Below are 27,689 nucleotides of genomic sequence, written 5' to 3' on the forward strand. Positions count from 1 at the left end.
AATGGTAAATGCAGTTGGAACTGTTGGCAGTGATTAACAGTATTAACAGTGCCAATGGGGCTGGGTATGGCCTCAGTCACTGGCCATGCCAGTATGGATCTGCCATATTAGGGAGTGTTTGGTGGTGTAGTGGGTAAAATCCATATGCAACTGGAGCCACTGAATATGCATTAACAGCACTTGTGGATCTGCATGGCCGTAGTCAATGGGGAGGACAATATGGACTTTACAATTTAGAGAGTGATTGGTGGTGTGGGAGCAGCACACCGGGTAAATATAGGGAGTTTAATTCAATGTGTGCTGTTTGTGTAGTGCATAAAGGACATATGAAACTCGTAGCACTGAACGTGCATTAGCATTGCCAGTAGGGCCTATGGGACAACCCTTGGAATCTGGGTAGGCCAATGTGGGCTTACGTGTAAATAGGTTTGTTAAGTGATATGTCTGTGGTTTAAAAGTGAGCTCAGAGGGCAGTGGGTGATGGGACGCCAGACCTCATTTAAGCCTTCCAGAGGTGTCATGGCTCAATTCAGAAAAACACAGGTGAAGGGAGGTGCCTACCTGCTGACCCCGTGAACTTGCATTGTAGTGGGTCTGTTGCACTGTTGGGCAGTGGTAGATCAGTGTTTATAGTACTGGACTTGTAATTGGGAGATTGTGAGTTCAAGCCCCACCATTGCTGAGTTGCAACTGTTGGGGCCCTGAGCAAGGCCCTTAACCCTTGCTCAAGTTGTACTCATAATTGTAAGTTGCTTTGGGTCAAAAACGTCAGCTAAATGTAGAGGTGTTAGGTTTATAATGAGTGGATTAGGACCTTGGTAAAACACTAATGCTTTTGCCCAGGATGGTTGAAATCTTATCCTGTGTATAATTACAGTGGTTTTAAATAAATGCTTTAGACCTCTATTACGCAGTGGGACGTTATTGTTTTCCTAAGTGTGTAGTACAAAGTTTCGACTCAGGAGGCCGCTCTTCATCAACGATGGGTTGGGATGCGCATCTCCCAAAGCCTCCTTTTACATTCTGTAGTGTCACGGCGTAAGAAGAGAAAGGCTCTCGTGCCACATAACGCAGAGGGAGCGATCGCGGAAAAGAGTGAATGTTTTGTCAAAACGCGGATTAAATGAGCTCTGTGGCGGCCTGTTGCTGATTAGGAGACAACGTTTACCCTTCATTTGTGTGGAATTGTATTATTGTGGATTATTGCCTCTGTCGGAAAATAATGTCCGTTGCAGTGATGTGGCGCGCGGTATGTTTGTTCATCTTTTTTTCTTCGTTCCCTGTGTTCGGGCAGGTCAGTTACTCGATACCGGAGGAGATGGCTAAGGGTTCGGTAGTAGGAAACATTGCTCAAGATTTGGGGTTGGATTTTAAAACACTGAAAGCGAGACAAGCGCGCATCTATACGGGAGACACCGTGGAATATATCGGGATGAATAAAGAAAAAGGGCTGCTTCTAATCAAGCAGAAAATAGACCGCGAGGCTCTTTGTGCAAAAATGACTCCTTGCGCTTTACATCTTCAGGTTATTCTGGAGAATCCAATGGAGTTATACAGAATTACCGTTGAAATTATAGATATAAACGATAACGCTCCACACTTCCAAAGAAATGAAATTACATTCGAAATCAGTGAGTCAGCTGTAACCGGTGCCAGATTCATGTTAGAGAATGCCGTAGACATGGACGTCGGTATTAATGGCCTGTTGAGTTATTCGTTGAAACCGACAGATAATTTTGACCTACAGTTCCAAACGACAGACGGCGAGAAAAATATGGAAATTGTGTTACAAAAACCGCTAGATCGTGAACTACAAAAGCAATTGTCTTTGACGTTAACCGCGACTGACGGAGGCGAACCGAGTTTGTCAGGAGCTGTTAATATATGTGTATCTGTACTAGACGTGAATGACAATGCTCCTGTCTTCGAACAGAAAATTTATAAAACTACAATAACTGAAAATGCAGCAAAAGGTTCTCACGTAATAACTGTCAGAGCGTCTGACAAAGATGAGGGATCTAATGGTTTAATTTCATATTACATATCTAACGCAATCGATTTAAATAACGTGTTTATAGTTGACCCACAGAGTGGTAAAATTACCTTAAACGGACAAATTGACTATGAAAAAGCTAATTATTATCAACTAAATGTACATGCTCGAGACCAAGGTGGCCTCTTGGACACATGCAAAGTTATAATTGACATCACTGATGTAAATGATAACCAGCCTGTGATCAGTATATTGTCTCGGTCAAATACCATATCTGAGGATTCTAAACCTGGAACGGTAATTTCAATGTTTAATGTAAATGATCCGGACTCAGACACAAATGGCCAAGTTTACTGCAATATTAATGGCAATATTCCCTTTGCCATAATATCGACATCCAACGATTTCTTTAGCGTGCGCACAGAGCAGGAACTGGATAGGGAGAGAGAGGCTGAGTACAACATCACTGTGACGTGCTCTGATGAAGGGGTTCCCTCCCTCTCCAGCAGCGCTTCTCTCCGTTTACAGATATCAGATGTGAACGACAACGCGCCGGTCTTTGAGAGAAATAACTATGAGGCGTATGTAGTCGAGAACAACACACCAGGTCTCTCTATATTCACGGTGAAGGCCAGTGACGTAGACTCCAATCAGAATGCCCGTGTGTCGTACATTCTAGAAGACAGCACTGTAAATGGAGTTCCTGTGTCATCATATGTGACAGTCAGTGCAGACAGTGGCGTCATTAATGCTGTGCGCTCTTTCGACTATGAGCAGTTAAAGGACTTTCATTTCCGCGTAAAAGCGCAGGACGGGGGTTCCCCTCCACTCAGTACTAACGTAACAGTTAAAATTACAATCCAAGATCAGAATGACAATGCTCCTCAGTTTCTCTACCCAGTACAGACTGGCGGCTCTCTGGTGGCTGAGATTGTGCCTCGTTCAGCAGATGTTGGCTATCTTGTCACTAAAGTGGTGGCTGTTGATGTGGACTCTGGACAGAATGCCTGGCTCTCCTACAAACTACAGAAAGCCACAGACAGGGCGCTGTTTGAAGTGGGTCCACAGAACGGAGAGATACGAACTGTGCGCCAGGTCACTGATAAAGATGCTGTGAAACAAAAGCTCACTGTTGTTGTGGAGGATAACGGACAGCCCTCTCGCTCAGCTGTAGTTAACATTAAAGTAGCTGTAGCAGACAGTTTTCCTGAAGTGCTTTCGGAATTCACGGATTTTACGAATGAAAAGCAGTACAACGACAACCTGACATTTTACTTGGTCTTAGCATTAGCGGCAGTGTCGCTCCTTTTCATTACATCTGTAGTTGTTATACTATCAGTGAAGATCTACAGGTGGAGACAGTCGCGCATCTTTCAGCAGTCAAATCTTCCGGTTATTCCGTACTATCCACCTGGTTACACAGACACAGGAGTTACTGGAACTCTGCCGCACAAGTATAATTATGACGTGTGTATGACAACTGACTCGAGGAAAAGTGACTGCAAATATTCAACACTTGGTGGTCATAACATTTTAGTGGTGGACCAAAGTTTCACAGAAACTATGAAGCGCACATCGGATGAAAATTACTTCTTGGAAGATCCCGATTCACCGGAACTGGTAAGGGTTTATTTGCATATTGGCTGGATGCTTGTTGTATAACGGAGTAATACGGTAGACAGTATTATATTTTCTTTTGATCGTGATTGAAAAACGTGTTAAAAGTGTTCATCATAGAACTATCCTTTAGATTAGTACATTTGTAGATATTACGCAGAACATTGTTTATATCATTTACATTTATCAGCAAAATCATACTAAAGAATGCTTATCCTAAATTGCTTCGGGGTTGAATCAGTGTCTTTGATATTAATTACAAAGCACGACATTGCTCCTATTGTTTCTTTTTTATTTAAATATAGTACGTGGATCACAAATACGTTTTTGCACTAATTATTAATTTTTACATTACATATACTGCTCTTGAGATATTGGGCGATTATTATTTCTTCTTTGTGAACGAATTGCATACACTATTATGTTAAAACAGATAGTGATTATCATTACACACCACCTATGAATTTTGTTTTGTTGCTTAAATCAAAAATTAACTGCTAATACAATAAGGGTGTCAACCTTTATTTTATTTGAGGACACAGTTCAGCACATCTTGTGCTGGACAGCGCCCGTTTTTATTTTATTTATTTTTTATTATTTATTTATTTTATTTTATTTATTTTTCCCCCCCACGCCACATCAGTTCTGAGGATCGCTGAATTCAGAGGTATACTCCTGAATCAAAATGGTTCACTACCACAGACCAGCTATCAAATTTAGAATGTCAAGTATATTTTATGAGAGATTTATGGGGTTCCATTTTGGTTTTGATAGGTTCAGGAGCTCACTGACTCTAAATAAAAGATTTTAAGCTTGACACACGTATTCCCCATTATAGCCTTTGTAGGGATAAAAGGTCCCGACATCTCTTAAAGTCACTTTTCTGTTTAACAAGTTTTTAAAGGGGCGGGTGGTTGATTTGGTAACAAATGTGTTGGAAGCATTTTAAATATGTCATTTTTTATTCCCTTGGAAATCAGTTATTAATTGTATATATGTGTAATTTTCTAGTGATTTTATTTTCTATTTGTAAGTATAAAAAACTTTGCTAAATGTTTGTAAAGGCATTATGTTCTAAGAAGGCCGCATTTAGTCAGAGAGGTTTCATTTTGCTTCTAGAAAGGACTAAAAAAAATGTGAATTCATTAAATAAATGCAGTTTATTGCATTACTTGATGATTCGCGGATACCGTTCAAAACGACCTGCCGTACTTGCCTTCTGTAGGCAAGACGTTAACATTCATGAATATTTCTGAAAGTTTTACGGACAATGAAATATAAAATATAAAACTACTTACTTTATTTTAGGTGGGTGTAAACGGTATTAAATTTAATTGCAAATTCACTTTAAGTGATCACATGCTGTTCATTTATTCGTAATACCTCCTTTTGACTCAAAGGGCCGCTGTTCAACAGCGATGGGACTGGGCTGAGAGGTAACCCTCCATCCTTCTTATAGCATCGCACTCTTTTGGAGAGAAAGGGGAGGCGGGTATTCTTCGACACATTTTTGGAAAATGCCGTCGTGAAGTCTCTTCTATAAGGAACATAGGAAAGATATGTACTTCTACCTATTCTTATGATTTTAAAACCTCGACAACAGGATCGGAATATTGTATATCTGGATCTTCAGTTCGCGCGTCACAATGACCGGTTTTACGTTGCGGTACACGGTGCTGTTTTTCGTCGTCTTTTGTTCTCACTTCGTTTGCGGGCAGATCAGTTATTCCATTCCGGAGGAAATGGCAAAAGGGTCGATTATTGGAAATATCGCTCAGGACTTGGGTTTGGATTTAAAACGGCTGAAATTAGGGAAAGCACGCGCCTTTTCTGGTGACGTCAAGGAATACATAGAACTGAACCGAGAAAACGGGCTGCTTCTCATTAAAGAGAATATAGATCGGGAGTCTCTTTGCGGAAAAATAACCCCATGTGCTCAGCATCTTCAAATGATCTTGGAAAACCCGATGGAACTATATTCTATTACAGTCGAAATCACGGACGTAAACGACAATGCTCCCACGTTTCAGAAAAATGAAATTCGATTTGAGATAAGTGAAAGCGCAGCGCCGGGGGCTAGATTCGTGCTTGGCAGAGCCGTGGACCTGGACGTTGGAATCAACGGTCTTCGAAGTTATTCGCTTAATCCAACGGGTAATTTTGATTTAGAGAACGATGCAGGTGGAGAGGGGAATGTAGAGATAGTGTTACAAAAAGCACTTGATCGAGAAAAGCAGGCAAGAATTAATTTGCTGCTGACTGCTTCTGATGGTGGTGAACCTCCACTATCAGGCACAATGCAAATATACCTAACAGTACTGGATGCTAATGATAATGCTCCGATCTTTACTCAAAGAGTGTATAAAGCCACCGTAACAGAAAATGCACCAAAGGGATCTAAACTAACAACCGTAAGCGCATTTGACGCGGATGAAGGCTCTAATAGTTACGTGACTTATGTCATTTCTGACGCAGTGGGCAGTTCTGTTGCAAATAAATTCACTGTACATCAAGAGAGTGGAGAGGTTACATTAAACAGTCAGCTCGACTACGAGAAATCAAATCAATACCAGCTTAATATTCAGGCTAAGGACCAGGGAGGGCTCTCTGACACATGTAAGGTAATTATTGAGGTGTTGGATATTAATGATAACAAACCAACGATTAACATTCTCTCTATGTCCAGTTCTATATCTGAAGAGTCTAAGCCCAGTGCTGTTGTTGCAATGATGAAGGTAAATGATCCAGACTCAATGGCAAATGGCCAAGTTCACTGCAGTATTAATGACAATATCCCCTTTGTTATCACATCCCCCTCAAACGATTTCTTTAGTATTCGCACAGAGCAGGAACTGGATAGGGAGAGAGAGGCTGAGTACAACATCACTGTGACGTGCTCTGATGAAGGGGTTCCCTCCCTCTCCAGCAGCGCTTCTCTCCGTTTACAGATATCAGATGTGAACGACAACGCGCCGGTGTTTGAGAGAAATAACTACGAGGCGTATGTAGTCGAGAACAACATACCAGGTCTCTCTATATTCACAGTGAAGGCCAGCGACGTAGACTCCAATCAGAATGCCCATGTGTCGTACATTCTAGAAGACAGCACTGTAAATGGAGTTCCTGTGTCATCATATGTGACAGTCAGTGCGGACAGTGGCGTCATTAATGCCGTGCGCTCTTTCGACTATGAGCAGTTAAAGGACTTTCATTTCCGCGTAAAAGCGCAGGACGGGGGTTCCCCTCCACTCAGTAGCAACGTAACAGTTAAAATTACAATCCAAGATCAGAATGACAATGTTCCTCAGGTTCTCTACCCAGTACAAACTGGTAGCTCTCTGATGGCTGAGCTTGTGCCTCGTTCAGCAGATGTTGGCTATCTTGTCACTAAAGTGGTGGCTGTTGATGTGGACTCTGGACAGAATGCCTGGCTCTCCTACAAACTACAGAAAGCCACAGACAGGGCGCTGTTTGAAGTGGGTCCACAGAACGGAGAGATACGAACTGTGCGCCAGGTCACTGATAAAGATGCTGTGAAACAAAAGCTCACTGTTGTTGTGGAGGATAACGGACAGCCCTCTCGCTCAGCTGTAGTTAACATTAATGTAGCTGTAGCGGACAGTTTTCCTGAAGTGCTCTCGGAATTCACGGATTTTACACATGAAAAGCAGTACAATGACAACCTGACATTTTATTTAGTTTTAGCACTCGCCGCTGTTTCTTTTCTTTTTATCGCTTGTTTAGTTGTAATAATATCAGTGAAGATCTACAGGTGGAGACAATCCCGCATCTTCTATCAGTCCAATCTCCCAGTCATTCCGTACTATCCACCTGGTTACACAGACGCAGGAGTTACTGGAACTCTGCCACACATGTATAATTATGACGTGTGCATGACAACTGATTCTAGGAAGAGTGACTGTAAGTTTTCCACACTTGGTGGGCAAAATGTTTTAGTAATGGATCCAAGTTTCACAGAGACTATGCAGCATACAGTGAATGAAAAGCACTTCCTGGAACACCCAGGTTCACCACCAATGGTAAGGATTTTCACTAATTGACAGCACTATGCATGCATTTCTCTCATTTCTCTGCATTTCTCTCATTTCTCTGCATTTCTCTGCATATCTCACAGCACTTGTTCTCTTACTGCTTACCAAGACAAATTTGTTCTGCATGGCCAGTGAAATAGATAAAGTCTTATAAACTCTGGAATTACGGAACTGTTTTCTTTATGTTAAATAATAACTGAGAAGATAAAAACTCAAAATGATGCCTCAGGTTCTTTGTATCAATACATGTTGTAATGGTGATACAAGTTCACTAAGGTAGTGGACACAGATGTAGAAGACCTGCTACATCAGTATTTAGGTCTAGAATGGTAAATGCAGTTGGAACTGTTGGCAGTGATTAACAGTATTAACAGTGCCAATGGGGCTGGGTATGGCCTCAGTCACTGGCCATGCCAGTATGGATCTGCCATATTAGGGAGTGTTTGGTGGTGTAGTGGGTAAAATCCATATGCAACTGGAGCCACTGAATATGCATTAACAGCACTTGTGGATCTGCATGGCCGTAGTCAATGGGGAGGACAATATGGACTTTACAATTTAGAGAGTGATTGGTGGTGTGGGAGCAGCACACCGGGTAAATATAGGGAGTTTAATTCAATGTGTGCTGTTTGTGTAGTGCATAAAGGACATATGAAACTCGTAGCACTGAACGTGCATTAGCATTGCCAGTAGGGCCTATGGGACAACCCTTGGAATCTGGGTAGGCCAATGTGGGCTTACGTGTAAATAGGTTTGTTAAGTGATATGTCTGTGGTTTAAAAGTGAGCTCAGAGGGCAGTGGGTGATGGGACGCCAGACCTCATTTAAGCCTTCCAGAGGTGTCATGGCTCAATTCAGAAAAACACAGGTGAAGGGAGGTGCCTACCTGCTGACCCCGTGAACTTGCATTGTAGTGAGTCTGTTGCACTGTTGGGCAGTGGTAGATCAGTGTTTATGGTACTGGACTTGTAATTGGGAGATTGTGAGTTCAAGCCCCACCATTGCTGAATTGCAACTGTTGGGGCCCTGAGCAAGGCCCTTAACCCTTGCTCAAGTTGTACTCATAATTGTAAGTTACTTTGGGTCAAAAACGTCAGCTAAATGTAGAGGTGTTAGGTTTATAATGAGTGGATTAGGACCTTGGTAAAACACTAATGCTTTTGCCCAGGATGGTTGAAATCTTATCCTGTGTATAATTACAGTGGTTTTAAATAAATGCTTTAGACCTCTATTACGCAGTGGGACGTTATTGTTTTCCTAAGTGTGTAGTACAAAGTTTCGACTCAGGAGGCCGCTCTTCATCAACGATGGGTTGGGATGCGCATCTCCCAAAGCCTCCTTTTACATCCTGTAGTGTCACGGCGTAAGAAGAGAAAGGCTCTCGTGCCACATAACGCAGAGGGAGCGATCGCGGAAAAGAGTGAATGTTTTGTCAAAACGCGGATTAAATGAGCTCTGTGGCGGCCTGTTGCTGATTAGGAGACAACGTTTACCCTTCATTTGTGTGGAATTGTATTATTGTGGATTATTGCCTCTGTCGGAAAATAATGTCCGTTGCAGTGATGTGGCGCGCGGTATGTTTGTTCATCTTTTTTTCTTCGTTCCCTGTGTTCGGGCAGGTCAGTTACTCGATACCGGAGGAGATGGCTAAGGGTTCGGTAGTAGGAAACATTGCTCAAGATTTGGGGTTGGATTTAAAAACACTGAAAGCGAGACAAACGCGCATCTATACGGGAGACACCGTGGAATATATCGGGATGAATAAAGAAAAAGGGCTGCTTCTAATCAAGCAGAAAATAGACCGCGAGGCTCTTTGTGCAAAAATGACTCCTTGCGCTTTACATCTTCAGGTTATTCTGGAGAATCCAATGGAGTTATACAGAATTACCGTTGAAATTACAGATATAAACGATAACGCTCCACACTTCCAAAGAAATGAAATTATATTCGAAATCAGCGAATTATCTGTAGTCGGTGCCAAATTTATGTTGGAGAATGCCGTGGATTTAGACGTAGGTGTTAATGGTCTGTTGAGTTATTCACTGAAACCGACAGATAATTTTGATTTACAGTTTCAGAGTCAAACAGACGGCGAGAAAAATATGGAAATTGTGTTACAGAAACCGCTAGATCGTGAACTACAAAAGCAATTGTCTCTGACGTTAACCGCGACTGACGGAGGCGAACCGAGTTTGTCAGGAGCTGTTAATATATGTGTATCTGTACTAGACGTGAATGACAATGCTCCTGTCTTCGAACAGAAAATTTATAAAACTACAATAACTGAAAATGCAGCAAAAGGTTCTCACGTAATAACTGTCAGAGCGTCTGACAAAGATGAGGGATCTAATGGATTAATTTCATATTACATATCTAAAGCAATCGATTTAAATAACGTGTTTATAGTTGACCCACAGAGTGGTAAAATTACCTTAAACGGACAAATTGACTATGAAAAAGCAAATTATTACCAACTAAATGTACATGCTCGAGACCAAGGTGGCCTCTCAGACACATGCAAAGTTATAATTGACATCACTGATGTAAATGATAACCAGCCTGTGATCAGTATATTGTCTCGGTCAAATACCATATCTGAGGATTCTAAACCTGGAACGATAATTTCAATGTTTAATGTAAATGATCCGGACTCAGGCACAAATGGCCAAGTTTACTGCAATATTAATGGCAATATTCCCTTTGCCATAATATCGACATCCAACGATTTCTTTAGCGTGCGCACAGAGCAGGAACTGGATAGGGAGAGAGAGGCTGAGTACAACATCACTGTGACGTGCTCTGATGAAGGGGTTCCCTCCCTCTCCAGCAGCGCTTCTCTCCGTTTACAGATATCAGATGTGAACGACAACGCGCCGGTCTTTGAGAGAAATAACTACGAGGCGTATGTAGTCGAGAACAACACACCAGGTCTCTCTATATTCACAGTGAAGGCCAGTGACGTAGACTCCAATCAGAATGCCCGTGTGTCGTACATTCTAGAAGACAGCACTGTAAATGGAGTTCCTGTGTCATCATATGTGACAGTCAGTGCAGACAGTGGCGTCATTAATGCTGTGCGCTCTTTCGACTATGAGCAGTTAAAAGACTTTCATTTCCGCGTAAAAGCGCAGGACGGGGGTTCCCCTCCACTCAGTACTAACGTAACAGTTAAAATTACAATCCAAGATCAGAATGACAATGCTCCTCAGGTTCTCTACCCAGTACAGACTGACGGTTCTCTGGTGGCTGAGATTGTGCCTCGTTCAGCAGATGTTGGCTATCTTGTCACTAAAGTGGTGGCTGTTGATGTGGACTCTGGACAGAATGCCTGGCTCTCCTACAAACTACAGAAAGCCACAGACAGGGCGCTGTTTGAAGTGGGTCCACAGAACGGAGAGATACGAACTGTGCGCCAGGTCACTGATAAAGATGCTGTGAAACAGAAGCTCACTGTTGTTGTGGAGGATAACGGACAGCCCTCTCGCTCAGCTGTAGTTAACATTAATGTAGCTGTAGCGGACAGTTTTCCTGAAATGCTCTCAGAATTCACCAACTTTACACACGGTAAAACATATAATGATGACCTTACATTTTATTTAATTTTAGCCTTAGCTGCAGTGTCATTCCTTTTCATCACATCTGTAGTTGTTATAATATCAGTGAAAATCTACAGATGGAGACAGTCGCGCATCTTTCACCATTCCAATCTTCCAGTTATTCCGTACTATCCCCCCGGTTACACAGACACAGGAGTTACTGGAACTCTGCCACACATGTATAATTATGATATGTGCATGACGACTGACTCAAGGAAAAGCGACTGCAAATATTCTACACTTGGAGGCCAGAAAATTTTAATCATGGACAGGAGTTTCACAGAGACTATCCAGCATGCAAAGACAGAAAACAACTTCCTAGAAGATCCTGATTCTCCGGAATTGGTAAGAGGGAGTCTTCTATATAATCGAAATGGATGCTTTCTACATATTAGATAAAATAATGATTTAGATGTATGCCATTTTTATCGGCTTTAAGACATTCATTTCAAAAACATTCTCAAATAGCTACAAAACTGCAATCAATTGGATTCACAAAAAAAATAGATTGATTTGCTGTCTCTCTGTAAGGATCAAGTGGTGATTGATGACAAAATTTGGAACTATTTCTATAAACAATTTCAGCTTCACCCTTTGCACGTCTTTTTCAGCACTTCTTGTGCTGGACAGCACCAACTCACAGGCTCAAGATCGTTGGCTCGCTAATATAAACAAAGTGTTTTAATTTGAAATAACCTCCTGTGCTACTTTGAACAGACCTGCGTACAATTTTGAATCGCTCTGGTTTACATAAAGCTTCGTTTATTTATCTGAACCGTTAGTTGCTTATTTTGGTTGATATAAGGGGTTATGTAATTCGTGAACTCCGTTTGATTGGTTTTGTTTGTCTTTCACCTCATCAATGTCTAAACATTGTGAGAAGCTTTTATGGTGAATAGTTACTTTAGGTTTAATTGGCGTAGCACATACACTTCCATCGTGGATCGATGCGAGGAACGTATATATTTTTTTGGTATTCAGAGCTCAAGTAGCCTGTTCATATGTGCGGTCATTGCTGATAAACGACATTGATTGTCTGGTATCGTGCAATTAAGCACTGCGATGCAACCGATTCCACCGAAGAGATCTGCGTATTAATTCGAATGCACCACTGAGCTGTTAAAAAGTCATTTTGAATTCATTCATTAGATCTATCTCGTTCAAGACATATTTCTAAATGTTGGTATTGGTCACTTGTTACAGATATATTTGCAGTTCTGTCTTTCGTACTCAGAGGGCCGCTGTTCAACAGCGCTAGGACCTGACTGTTATTAAACCCCTCAGTCCCTCCCATAGCATCGCACAGTGTCGGAGAGAAAGGGGAGGCAGGGTTTTCTTGCGCACAGTATTTATTTACACGACGTGGACAAGACTTTTACTTCTGTAATGCACATACGATATATGTGTTATTTTACTCATCATCGGATACTAAAATCGCCATCAGGTTGGATATATTTAATATGAGGATCTTTAATTTAAAGAAAATGGCCGTTTTTTCGTTGCAGCACAGGATACTGTTTTTCGTCGTCTTTTGTTCTCACTTCGTTTATGGGCAGATCAGTTATTCCATTCCGGAGGAAATGAAAAAAGGGTCCGTGATTGGAAATATCGCCCAGGATTTGGGTTTGGATTTAAAAAGACTGAAATCTGGGAAAGCGCGACTTTATTCAGGCGACAGCACCGAATACATAGAATTGAATAAAGAAAGGGGGTTGCTTCTCATCAGAGAGAATATAGATCGCGAGGCTCTTTGCGCAAAAATAACTCCGTGTGCTCTGCATCTCCAGATGGTTCTAGAAAACCCGATGGAACTTTACTCGATTACCGTTGAAGTAACGGATATAAATGATAACGCTCCTACCTTCCAGAAAAGCGAAATTAGGTTTGAAATAAGCGAGTCAGCAATCACCGGTGCCAGTTTCGTCCTAGGGAGAGCGGTGGACCCGGACGTCGGGATTAACGGCCTTCGAAGCTATTCGCTTAAACCTACAGATAATTTCGCGTTAGACAAACAAGCTGACGTAGGGAAGATCGTTGAGATGGTATTGCAAAAGCCTTTGGATCGAGAAAAACAAAGAATAATTAATTTGTTGTTGACGGCGTTTGATGGTGGTGATCCACGGCTATCGGGCACAATGAGTATCCATATAACAGTGCTAGATGCCAATGATAACGCGCCTGTCTTTACACAAAAGGTGTATAAAACCATAGTAACAGAAAATGCGATAAAAGGCACAAAATTGACGTCTGTAAGCGCTTCTGACGCAGATGATGGCTCTAATAGTCATGTTTCCTACTACATCTCTGATGCAGTGGACAGTTCTGTGACCGAAATTTTCCTTGTAGATCAACATAGTGGAGACGTTACAGTAAACGGTCAAATTGATTACGAGAAATCGAACCATTACCACCTTGATGTTCAGGCTAGAGACCAGGGAGGGCTTTCTGACTCCTGTAAGGTAATTATTGATGTTTTAGACGTTAATGATAACAAGCCAACAATTGATATTCTCTCTATGTCTAGTTCTATATCTGAGGAGTCCAAGCCCAATACTGTTGTTGCTATGATAAAAGTAAATGACCCAGACTCAGGTGCAAATGGACAAGTTCACTGTGTTATTAATGATAACATTCCATTTGCTGTGACTAACCCATCCACTGATTTCTTTAGCGTGCGCACAGAGCAGGAACTGGATAGGGAGAGAGAGGCTGAGTACAACATCACTGTGACGTGCTCTGATGAAGGGGTTCCCTCCCTCTCCAGCAGCGCTTCTCTCCGTTTACAGATATCAGATGTGAACGACAACGCGCCGGTCTTTGAGAGAAATAACTACGAGGCGTATGTAGTCGAGAACAACACACCAGGTCTCTCTATATTCACGGTGAAGGCCAGTGACGTAGACTCCAATCAGAATGCACGTGTGTCGTACATTCTAGAAGACAGCACTGTAAATGGAGTTCCTGTGTCATCATATGTCACAGTCAGTGCAGACAGTGGCGTCATTAATGCTGTGCGCTCTTTCGACTATGAGCAGTTAAAGGACTTTCATTTCCGCGTAAAAGTGCAGGACGGGGGTTCCCCTCCACTCAGTAGCAACGTAACAGTTAAAATTACAATCCAAGATCAGAATGACAACGCCCCCCAGATTCTCTACCCAGTACAGACTGGCGGCTCTCTGATGGCTGAGATTGTGCCTCGTTCAGCAGATGTTGGATATCTTGTCACTAAAGTGGTGGCTGTTGATGTGGACTCTGGACAGAATGCCTGGCTCTCCTACAAAATACAGAAAGCCACAGACAGGGCGCTGTTTGAAGTGGGTCCACAGAACGGAGAGATACGAACTGTGCGCCAGGTCACTGATAAAGATGCTGTGAAACAAAAGCTCACTGTTGTTGTGGAGGATAACGGACAGCCCTCTCGCTCAGCTGTAGTTAACATTAATGTAGCTGTAGCGGACAGTTTTCCTGAAGTGCTCTCAGAATTCACAGACTTTACGCATGGTAAACCATATAATGATGACGTGACATTTTATTTAATTTTAGCGTTAGCGGCAGTGTCATTCCTTTTCATCACTTGTTTAATTGTTATAATATCAGTGAAGATCTACAGATGGAGACAGTCGCGCATCTTTCACCATTCCAATCTCCCAGTTATTCCGTACTATCCACCCGGTTACGCAGACACAGGAGTTACTGGAACTCTTCCACACATGTATAATTATGATGTGTGCATGACAACTGACTCGAGGAAAAGCGACTGCAAATATTCTACGCTTGGAGGCCAGAAAGTTGTAATCATGGACCGGAGTTTCACAGAGACTATGCAACATGTAAAGACGGAAAACAACTTCCTAGAAGATCCTAACTCTCCAGAATTGGTAAGGGGGGTGTGCATCTATGTAATGGAGCCAGACGCTTTCTGTGTATTAGATAAAACAATTATTTAGATGTATGTTCTTATTAAACATTGGATTTCAACACTTTCATAATGCACAGTAAAAACTTTAGAGCACTATATTTGCAATTGAATTCAAAGAGGATTATAATGTTTTTAAATTTACATTTTTAGCGGCTTTGAGACATTCGTTTCAAAAACATTCTCAACGAGCTATAAAACTGCAATCAATTGGATTTCACGAAAAAATAGATTGATTTGCTGTCTCTCTGTGAGGACGAAGTGGTGCTGACAAATGTGGAACAATATCTATAAACCATTTCAGCTTCACCCTTTGCTCGTCCTTTTCAGCACTTCTTGTGCTGGACAGCACCAACTCACAGGCTCAAGATCGTTGTCTCGCTAATATAAACAAAGTGTTTTAATTTGAAATAACCTCCTGTGCTACTTTGAACAGACCTGCGTACAATTTTGAATCGCTGTTTTACATAAGGCTTCGTTTATTTGTCTGAACCGTTAGTTGCTTATTTTGGTTGATATAAGGGGTTATGTAGTTCGTGAACTCCATTTGATTGGTTTTGTTTGTCTTTCACCTCATCAATTTCTAAACATTGTGAGAAGCTTTTATGGTGAATAGTTACTTTAGGTTTAATTGGCGTAGCACATACACTTCCATCGTGGATCGATGCGAGGAACGTATATATTTTTTTGGTATTCAGAGCTCAAGTAGCCTGTTCATATGTGCGGTCATTGCTGATAAACGACATTGATTGTCTGGTATCGTGCAATTAAGCACTGCGATGCAACCGATTCCACCGAAGAGATCTGCGTATTAATTCGAATGCACCACTGAGCTGTTAAAAAAGTCATTTTGAATTCATTCGTTAGATCTATCTCGTTCAAGACGTGTTTCTAAATGTTGGTATTAGTCACTTGTTACAGATATATTTGCAGTTCTGTCTTTCGTACTCAGAGGGCCGCTGTTCAACAGCGCTAGGACTTGACTGTTATTAAACCCCTCAGTCCCTCCCATAGCATCGCACTGTGTCGGAGAGAAAGGGGAGGCAGGGTTTTCTTGCGCACAGTATTTATTTACACGACGTGGACAAGACTTTTACTTCTGTAATGCACATACGATATATGTGTTATTTTACTCATCCTCGGATACTAAAATCGCCATCAGGTTGGATATATTTAATATGAGGATCTTTAATTTAAAGAAAATGGCCGTTTTTTCGTTGCAGCACAGGATAATGTTTTTCGTCGTCTTTTGTTCTCACTTCGTTTATGGGCAGATCAGTTATTCCATTCCGGAAGAAATGAAAAAAGGGTCCGTGATTGGAAATATCGCCCAGGATTTGGGTTTGGATTTAAAAAGACTGAAATCTGGGAAAGCACGCCTTTATTCAGGCGACAGCACCGAATACATAGAACTGAATAAAGTAAGGGGGTTGCTTCTCATCAGAGAGAATATAGATCGCGAGGCTCTTTGCACAAAAATAACTCCGTGTGCTCTGCATCTCCAGATGGTTCTAGAAAACCCGATGGAACTGTACTCGATTACCATTGAAGTAACGGATATAAATGATAACGCTCCTACCTTCCAGAAAAGCGAAATTAGGTTTGAAATAAGCGAGTCAGCAATCACCGGTGCCAGTTTCGTCCTAGGGAGAGCGGTGGACCCGGACGTCGGGATTAACGGCCTTCGAAGCTATTCGCTTAAACCTACAGATAATTTCGCGTTAGACAAACAAGCTGACGTAGGGAAGATCGTTGAGATGGTATTGCAAAAGCCTTTGGATCGAGAAAAACAAGGAATAATTGATTTGTTGTTGACGGCGTTTGATGGTGGTGATCCACGGCTATCGGGCACAATGAGTATCCATATAACAGTGCTAGATGTTAATGATAACGCTCCTGTCTTTACTCACAATGTGTACAAAGCCTCAGTAACAGAAAATGCGATAAAAGGCACAAAACTGACGACTGTAAGTGCTTCTGACGCAGATGAGGGCTCTAATAGTCACGTTACTTACTACATTTCTGACGCAGTGGACAGTTCTGTAACCGATATTTTCCTTGTAGATCAACATAGTGGAGAAGTTACACTAAACGGTCAAATTGATTACGAGAAATTGAACCATTACCAGCTTGTTATTCAAGCGAGAGACCAAGGAGGGCTTTCTAACTCCTGTAAGGTAATTATTGATGTTTTAGACATTAATGATAACAAGCCAACAATTGATATTCTCTCTATGTCTAGTTCTATATCTGAGGAGTCCAAGCCCAATACTGTTGTTGCTATGATAAAAGTAAATGACCCAGACTCAGGTGCAAATGGACAACTTCACTGTGTTATTAATGATAACATTCCATTTGCTGTGACTAACCCATCCAACGATTTCTTTAGCGTGCGCACAGAGCAGGAACTGGATAGGGAGAGAGAGGCTGAGTACAACATCACTGTGACGTGCTCTGATGAAGGGGTTCCCTCCCTCTCCAGCAGCGCTTCTCTCCGTTTACAGATATCAGATGTGAACGATAACGCGCCGGTCTTTGAGAGAAATAACTACGAAGCGTATGTAGTCGAGAACAACACACCAGGTCTCTCTATATTCACAGTGAAGGCCAGTGACGTAGACTCCAATCAGAATGCCCGTGTGTCGTACATTCTAGAAGACAGCACTGTAAATGGAGTTCCTGTGTCATCATATGTGACAGTCAGTGCGGACAGTGGCGTCATTAATGCCGTGCGCTCTTTCGACTATGAGCAGTTAAAGGACTTTCATTTCCGCGTAAAAGCGCAGGACGGGGGTTCCCCTCCACTCAGTACTAACGTAACAGTTAAAATTACAATCCAAGATCAGAATGACAATGTTCCTCAGGTTCTCTACCCAGTGCAGACTGGCGGTTCTCTGGTGGCTGAGATTGTGCCTCGTTTAGCAGATGTTGGCTATCTTGTCACTAAAGTGGTGGCTGTTGATGTGGACTCTGGACAAAATGCCTGGCTCTCCTACAAACTACAGAAAGCCACAGACAGGGCGCTGTTTGAAGTGGGTCCACAGAACGGAGAGATACGAACTGTGCGCCAGGTCACTGATAAAGATGCTGTGAAACAGAAGCTCACTGTTGTTGTGGAGGATAACGGACAGCCCTCTCGCTCAGCTGTAGTTAACATTAATGTAGCTGTAGCGGACAGTTTTCCTGAAGTGCTCTCAGAATTCACCGACTTTACACATGGTAAAACATATAATGATGACCTTACATTTTATTTAATTTTAGCCTTAGCTGCAGTGTCATTTCTTTTCATCACTTGTTTAGTTGTTATAATATCAGTGAAGATCTACAGATGGAGACAGTCGCGCATCTTTCACCATTCCAATCTTCCAGTTATTCCGTACTATCCACCCGGTTACACAGACACAGGAGTTACTGGAACTCTGCCACACATGTATAATTATGATATGTGCATGACGACTGACTCAAGGAAAAGCGACTGCAAATATTCTACACTTGGAGGCCAGAAAATTTTAATCATGGACAGGAGTTTCACAGAGACTATGCAGCATGCAAAGACAGAAAACAACTTCCTAGAAGATCCTGATTCTCCGGATTTGGTAAGAGGGAGTCTTCTATATAATCGAAATGGATGCTTTCTACATATTAGATAAAATAATGATTTAGATGTATGCCATTTTTATCGGCTTTAAGACATTCATTTCAAAAACATTCTCAAAGAGCTACAAAACTGCAATCAATTGGATTCACAAAAAAAATAGATTGATTTGCTGTCTCTCTGTAAGGATCAAGTGGTGATTGATGACAAAATTTGGAACTATTTCTATAAACAATTTCAGCTTCACCCTTTGCACGTCTTTTTCAGCACTTCTTGTGCTGGACAGCACCAACTCACAGGCTCAAGATCGTTGGCTTGCTAATATAGACAACGTGTTTGAAATTTGAGATATCCTCCTGTGCTACTGTGTACAGACCTGTGTACAATTTTGAATCGCTCTGGTTTACATAAGGCTTCGTTTATTTGTCTGAACCGTTAGTTTCTTATTTTGGTTGATATAACGAGTTAAGTAGTTCGTGAACTCCATGAGAAAAGTAATTTTTAACTATTTTGCTTGATTGATTTTGTTTAACTTGCAACTCATTATTTTCTAATAACTGTGAGACGATTTCATGGTGAATATTTACTTTAGGTTTAAATGGCATGGAACATACACTTCCATAGTGTATCGATGCGAGGAACGTATATATTTTTTGTATTCAGAGCTCAAGTAGCCTGATCATACGTGCGGTCATTTGTGATAAACGACACTGATTTTCCGGCATCGTGCAATTAATTACTGCGATGCAACCAATCCACCGAGGAGATCTGTGTATTCAATCGAATGCACCACTAAGTTGTTGAAAAGTAAATTTGAATTAATTCATTAGAACTATCTCGTTCAGGACGTGTTTCTAAATGTTGGTATTAGTCACTTGTTACAGATATATTTGCAGTTCTGTCTTTCGTACTCAGAGGGCCGCTGTTCAACAGCGCTAGGACTTGACTGTTATTAAACCCCTCAGTCCCTCCCATAGCATCGCACTGTGTCGGAGAGAAAGGGGAGGCAGGGTTTTCTTGCGCACAGTATTTATTTACACGACGTGGACAAGACTTTTACTTCTGTAATGCACATACGATATATGTGTTATTTTACTCATCCTCGGATACTAAAATCGCCATCAGGTTGGATATATTTAATATGAGGATCTTTAATTTAAAGAAAATGGCCGTTTTTTCGTTGCAGCACAGGATAATGTTTTTCGTCGTCTTTTGTTCTCACTTTGTTTATGGGCAGATCAGTTATTCCATTCCGGAGGAAATGAAAAAAGGGTCCGTGATTGGAAATATCGCCCAGGATTTGGGTTTGGATTTAAAAAGACTGAAATCTGGGAAAGCGGGACTTTATTCAGGCGACAGCACCGAATACATAGAATTGAATAAAGAAAGGGGGTTGCTTCTCATCAGAGAGAATATAGATCGCGAGGCACTTTGCGCAAAAATAACTCCGTGTGCTCTGCATCTCCAGATGGTTCTAGAAAACCCGATGGAACTGTACTCGATTACCATTGAAGTAACGGATATAAATGATAACGCTCCTACCTTCCAGAAAAGCGAAATTAGGTTTGAAATAAGCGAGTCATCTGTCATCGGTGCCAGATTCGTCCTAGGGAGAGCGGTGGACCCGGACGTCGGGATTAACGGCCTTCGAAGCTATTCGCTAAAACCTACAGATAATTTTGCTTTAGAGAAACAGCCAGACGTGGGGAAGATCGTGGAGATGGTTTTGCAAAAGCCTTTGGATCGAGAAAAACAAGGAATAATTGATTTGTTGTTGACGGCGTTTGATGGTGGTGATCCACGGCTATCGGGCACAATGAGTATTCAAATCACAGTGCTAGATGCCAATGATAATGCACCTGTTTTTACTCAAATGGTGTACCAAGCCACAGTAACAGAAAATGCGATAAAAGGCACAAAACTGACGACTGTAAGTGCTTCTGACGCAGATGAGGACTCTAATAGTCATGTTACTTACTACATCTCTGAGGCAGTGGACAGTTCTGTAACCAATATTTTCCTTGTAGATCAACATAGTGGAGAAGTTACACTAAACGGTCAAATTGATTATGAGAAATCGAACCATTACCAGCTTGTTATTCAAGCGAGAGATCAGGGAGGGCTTTCTGACTCCTGTAAGGTAATTATTGATGTTTTAGACATTAATGATAACAAGCCAACAATTGATATTCTCTCTATGTCTAGTTCTATATCTGAGGAGTCTAAGCCCAATACGGTTGTTGCTATGATAAAAGTAAATGACCCAGACTCAGGTGCAAATGGACAACTTCACTGTGTTATTAATGATAACATTCCATTTGCTGTGACTAACCCATCCAACGATTTCTTTAGCGTGCGCACAGAGCAGGAACTGGATAGGGAGAGAGAGGCTGAGTACAACATCACTGTGACGTGCTCTGATGAAGGGGTTCCCTCCCTCTCCAGCAGCGCTTCTCTCCGTTTACAGATATCAGATGTGAACGACAACGCGCCGGTCTTTGAGAGAAATAACTACGAGGCGTATGTAGTCGAGAACAACACACCAGGTCTCTCTATATTCACGGTGAAGGCCAGTGACGTAGACTCCAATCAGAATGCCCGTGTGTCGTACATTCTAGAAGACAGCACTGTAAATGGAGTTCCTGTGTCATCATATGTGACAGTCAGTGCGGACAGTGGCATCATTAATGCCGTGCGCTCTTTCGACTATGAGCAGTTAAAACACTTTCATTTCCATGTAAAAGCGCAGGACGGGGGTTCCCCTCCACTTAGTAGCAACGTAACAGTTAAAATTACAATCCAAGATCAGAATGACAATGTTCCTCAGATTCTCTACCCAGTACAGACTGGCGGCTCTCTGGTGGCTGAGATTGTGCCTCGTTCAGCAGATGTTGGCTATCTTGTCACTAAAGTGGTGGCTGTTGATGTGGACTCTGGACAGAATGCCTGGCTCTCCTACAAACTACAGAAAGCCACAGACAGGGCGCTGTTTGAAGTGGGTCCACAGAACGGAGAGATACGAACTGTGCGCCAGGTCACTGATAAAGATGCTGTGAAACAGAAGCTCACTGTTGTTGTGGAGGATAACGGACAGCCCTCTCGCTCAGCTGTAGTTAACATTAATGTAGCTGTAGCGGACAGTTTTCCTGAAGTGCTCTCGGAATTCACCGAGTTTACGCACAGTAAAACATATAATGATGACCTGACATTTTATTTAATTTTAGCCTTAGCTGCAGTGTCATTCCTTTTCATCACATCTGTAGTTGTTATAATATCAGTGAAAATCTACAGATGGAGACAGTCGCGCATCTTTCACCATTCCAATCTTCCAGTTATTCCGTACTATCCACCCGGTTACACAGACACAGGAGTTACTGGAACTCTGCCGCACATGTATAATTATGACGTGTATATGACAACTGACTCGAGGAAAAGTGACTGCAAATATTCTACACTTGGTGGTCATAACGTTTTAGTGGTAGACCAAAATTTCACAGAAACTATGAAGCGCACATCGGATGAAAATAACTTCTTGGAAGAGTCCGATTCTCCAGAACTGGTAAGGGTTTGCTTGCATATTGGCTGGATGCTTGTTGTCTAACAGAGTAATCCAGTTTGTTTTTCTTTAGTAGACAGAATTATTGTTTCTTATGATCGTGAATGAAAGAATCATTATCTGATAATGCTCCTTTAGATTCGGACATTTGTACATATTACGCAGAACACTGTATAGCCTTGCTTATCTTAAAATCCCTTCACCTGGTGATCGAATAAGCATATTTAAAACTAATTATTAATTTGCCTTTAGGTGTAGCGCATGGATATTCTTTTTTACTTTACATACGATGCTCTCGAGATATCGAGCGATAGGTTCTTCTTTGTGAACCAAATGCATACACTATTATGTTGAAAAAAAAAGAAAGTGGCTGTGTCATGATTGGCCCACCCTAGCGTCCTGTCTCCGTGGTCTTCCGATCTCATGTCATTGCTTTTTTTTTTTGCCATTCCTGTTCTGGTCCTTATTTTGGATTTCACTGTTTCATTAGTTACATCTGCTTCTTGTTAACCCTCAATACCTTGTTTCTATATGTGCCCTGGGTTTTCTGTCCTAATTTGCTAGTCATTGTTACCCATTCCTCTTTCTTGTGTGCCCTATCTGTAGTATTTGTTACTCAAGCCTCTGTAGTGTTTTCTGCTTGTCGTTGTTTTGTTAATTACGTTTATTGTGTAATTTGTGTTTATTTATAGGTTGATTCCATTTGTCTTCCTGTGTCTTGTTATTTTGTGTCATATACTCACATACTCTCTGTGTTGGCTCTATGACTTTGGACCATACTATTGACCCTGATTTGCCCTTAATTAATGTTGCTCTTCTCAGCGTAGGTGTCTGCCTTGTGATCGCTCCTCGTTACATGCTGTAGTTAAACACCATCTCTCGATTTTATTTCGTTGCTTAAATCAGGAATTAACTGCCAAGGCTGTCAACATTTCTTAAATTCAGGACACTGTTCAGCACCTGTTGTGCTGGACAGCGCCCCGTTTTTGTTTTGTTTTTTTACATCAGTTATCAGGATTGCTGACTTTAGAAGTATGCTCATGAATCAAAATGGTTTAACACCATGGACCAGCTATCAAATTTAAAATGTTAGATATAATATATTTTGTGTTTGATAGGTGCAGGAGCTCATTGACTCGAGATAAAAAGATTTTAAACTTGAGTTACGTATTCCCCAATATAGCCTGTGTATGGATAAAAGGTCCTGGCTCCTCTTAAAGTCACTTTTATGATTAGATGGTTTGTAAAGGGGGAGGGTGGTTGAGTTGGTAACAAAGGCGATGTAAGCATTGTAAATACTTAATCTTTAATATTGTGTGTGTAATTTTTAGTGATTTGCATTTCTATTTGTTCTTTTAAATAACTTTGTTAAATGTTTGTAAAGGAGGTGTTTTATAAGAAGTCAGCATTTGGTCAGACAGGTTTCATTTTACTCTTATAAAGGAATGAAAGGAAAATGGTGAATTCAAGAAGGAAATGTAGTTCATTGCAGCACTTGACGCCAAAACGTTCAAAACGATCAAAAACGACCCGCCGTGCATGTCTTTGGTAGGCCAGGCGTTAATGAATATTTATGAATATTTTTGAAAATTTCAAGGACAGCGAAAGGTAGCATAAATAAAAAATAAATAAATAATTAAATTAATTAATATATATATATAAATATATTATGTGGATGTGAATGGTATTACATACAAATGCAACTTCACTTTAAGTGATTACATGCTGATAATTTGTTCGTAATTCCTTCTTTTCACTCAGAGAGCCGCTGTTCAACAGCGATGGTACTGATCTAAGAGTTAAACCCTCAATCCCTCCCACAGCATCGCACTGTGTCGGAGAGAAGGGGGGGGGGGGTATTCATGAACACATTTTTTAGAAAATGCCGTTGTGAAGTCCGTTCTATAAGGAACATAGGAAAGATATGTACTTCTACCAATTCCTATGATTTTAAAACCACGACAACAGGATCGGAATATTGTATATCTGGATCTTCAGTTCATGCGTCACAATGGCCGGTTTTACGTTGCGGCACACGGTGCTGTTTTTCGTCGTCTTTTGTTCTCACTTCGTTTGCGGGCAGATCAGTTATTCCATTCCGGAGGAAATGGCAAAAGGGTCGATTATTGGAAATATCGCTCAGGACTTGGGTTTGGATTTAAAACGGCTGAAATTAGGGAAAGCACGCGCCTTTTCTGGTGACGTCAAGGAATACATAGAACTGAACCGAGAAAACGGGCTGCTTCTCATTAAAGAGAATATAGATCGGGAGTCTCTTTGCGGAAAAATAACCCCATGTGCTCAGCATCTTCAAATGATCTTGGAAAACCCGATGGAACTATATTCTATTACAGTCGAAATCACGGACGTAAACGACAATGCTCCCACGTTTCAGAAAAATGAAATTCGATTTGAAATCAGTGAAAGCGCAGCGCCGGGGGCTAGATTCGTGCTTGGCAGAGCCGTGGACCCGGACGTTGGAATCAACGGTCTTCGAAGTTATTTGCTTAATCCAACGGATAATTTCGTTTTAAACTACGAGGCAGGTGGGGACAGGAATGTAGAGATAGTGTTACAAAAAACACTTGATCGAGAAAAGCAAGCAAGAATTAATTTGCTGCTTACTGCTTCTGATGGTGGTGAACCTCCACTATCAGGCACAATGCAAATATATATAACAGTACTGGATGTTAATGATAATGCTCCGATCTTTACTCATGGAGTATATAAAGCCACCGTAACAGAAAATGCACCAAAGGGCTCTAAACTGACAACCGTAAGCGCATTTGACGCGGATGAAGGCTCTAATAGTTACGTGACGTACTTCATTTCTGACGCAGTGGGCAGTTCTGTTGCAAATAAGTTCACTGTACATGAAGAGAGTGGAGAGGTTACATTAAACGGTCAGCTCGACTACGAGAAATCAAATCAATACGAGCTAGATATTCAGGCTAAGGACCAGGGAGGGCTATCTGACACATGTAAGGTAATTATTAATGTGTTGGACATTAATGATAACAAACCTACGATCAACATTCTCTCTATGTCCAGTTCGATATCTGAAGAGTCGAAGCCCAGTGCTGTCATTGCAATGATAAAAGTAATTGATCCAGACTCAGGAGCAAATGGCCATGTTCACTGCACTATTAATGACAATATCCCCTTTGTTATCGCATCCCCCTCCAACAATTTCTTTAGCGTGCGCACAAAGTACGAACTGGATAGGGAGAGAAATTCTGAGTACAACATCACTGTGACGTGCTCTGATGAAGGGGTTCCCTCCCTCTCCAGCAGCGCTTCTCTCCGTTTACAGATATCAGATGTGAACGATAACGCGCCGGTGTTTGAGAGAAATAACTACGAGGCGTATGTAGTCGAGAACAACACACCAGGTCTCTCTATATTCACAGTGAAGGCCAGTGACGTAGACTCCAATCAGAATGCCCGTGTGTCGTACATTCTAGAAGACAGCACTGTAAATGGAGTTCCTGTGTCATCATATGTGACAGTCATTGCAGACAGTGGAGTCATTAATGCCGTGCGCTCTTTCGACTATGAGCAGTTAAAGGACTTTCACGTCCACGTAAAAGCGCAGGATGGCGGTTCTCCTCCACTCAGTAGCAACGTAACAGTTAAAATTACAATCCAGGATCAGAATGACAATGCTCCTCAGGTTCTCTACCCAGTGCAGACTGGCGGTTCTCTGATGGCTGAGATTGTGCCTCGTTCAGCAGATGTTGGCTATCTTGTCACTAAAGTGGTGGCTGTTGATGTGGACTCTGGACAGAATGCCTGGCTCTCCTACAAACTACAGAAAGCCACAGACAGGGCGCTGTTTGAAGTGGGTCCACAGAACGGAGAGATACGAACTGTGCGCCAGGTCACTGATAAAGATGCTGTGAAACAGAAGCTCACTGTTGTTGTGGAGGATAACGGACAGCCCTCTCGCTCAGCTGTAGTTAACATTAATGTAGCTGTAGCGGACAGTTTTCCTGAAGTGCTCTCGGAATTCACGGAATTTTCACACGGCAAAGTCTACAACGATGACGTGACATTTTATTTAATTTTAGCATTAGCGGCAGTGTCATTTCTTTTCATCACTTGTTTAGTTGTTATAATATCAGTGAGGATCTACAGGTGGAGACAATCCCGCATCTTTTATCAGTCCAATCTCCCAGTTATTCCGTACTATCCACCCGGTTACTCAGACACAGGAGTTACTGGAACTCTGCCACACATTTATAATTATGATGTGTGCATGACGACTGACTCAAGAAAAAGTGACAGCAAATATTCTACACTTGGTGGGCAGAAGGTTTTAGTCATGGACCAAAGTTTCACAGAGACTATTCAGCGCACAATGAAAGAAAATAACCATTTTGAAGACCCCGATTCTCCGGAAGTGGTAAGAACCATAATCTAAAAATTATCCCTAGATTTAAAGATCGTGAAAACAACATAGGTTCTATGATTTAATGATAACATTGTGATGAATTCGATTTTCGCGCTGTATCTCATATTCTTTTGTTTAAACAAAAAATCGCGTGCGACATTTGGGCTTTCGTCTGAACCTCATGTATTCATCCGTTTGTTGTTAAATAATGAGCTACTGTGAACTAGGACGGTTCAGCACTGCTAATTCTGGACAGCAAAGGACAATTCACATTTCATTGATATATGTTAATATAATAAGTACCAGACAGGAACATATAAATTCAACATTGTGATTTTACCTCAACATATTGAAACAATGCAGTACAACTAATTTACATTTTTTATTTATTTATTCATTTTTAAATTGCTCAAGGTCAGACTGAACCCCGATACGGAGTCTGACATAAACACGTGTTCATTTCTGGCGTTTGAAAATGAAGTCGTTTGAAGCTATTTAAATAGAATTTGATTCTTATTAGTCACTGCGGTGTATATAACTTTATGGTAGATGATGATGTGTAATTCTCAGTTGTGACTCAGAGGGCCGCTGTTCATCGACGATGCGCGGAGTCTTTTTGTACGTAATCCCGACTCACCCACAGCATCCAGAACAATCAGAGAAAGAAAATCTTCTCGGTCGCATTTTGCGTGGCGCTGGCTTCTTGGTGGATGTATTTAATCGACTGTTCAAATGCAATCAGGTCTGGAGTTACACATGATAAATACCGATTACACGGGTGGTAAAACTGGAAAAGGTGCTATTTTCGACATGAAAATCTCCGCTGCAGTGATGAGGGTGGCGGTGTTGTCTTTCCTCGTCCTTTCTTCTCACTGCGTGCTCGGGCAGCTCAGCTACTCCATTCCGGAGGAAATGGCGAAAGGCTCCATAATTGGAAATATTGCGCAGGATCTGGGATTAGATTTAAAAAG

The 27,689-nt window shown here is 41.6% G+C and overlaps 1 protein-coding gene across 30 annotated transcripts in view; it reads left to right on the plus strand.

The window, feature by feature from the left end:
* Positions 1–27,689, plus strand: part of LOC113588740 (protocadherin gamma-C5-like) — a 206,808-nt gene that overhangs the window by 120,132 nt on the left and 58,987 nt on the right. Inside the window, exon 1 of one of the 30 annotated variants that reach the window (XM_035535507.2) lies at positions 1,081–3,613. The exons of 18 other annotated variants lie outside the window; for them this stretch is intronic. In XM_035535507.2, coding sequence (XP_035391400.1) covers positions 1,223–3,613 — 2,391 coding nt within the window. In that variant the 5' untranslated portion in view covers positions 1,081–1,222. 11 more of the 30 variants (XM_035535520.2, XM_035535504.2, XM_035535518.2 and 8 more) reach the window with 11 other exon arrangements.

The sequence above is a fragment of the Electrophorus electricus genome, chromosome 19 (genome assembly GCF_041902795.1).
Source record: "Electrophorus electricus isolate QZ-2024a chromosome 19, ASM4190279v1, whole genome shotgun sequence".
In the NCBI taxonomy this organism is placed as follows: Eukaryota; Metazoa; Chordata; class Actinopteri; order Gymnotiformes; family Gymnotidae; genus Electrophorus; species Electrophorus electricus.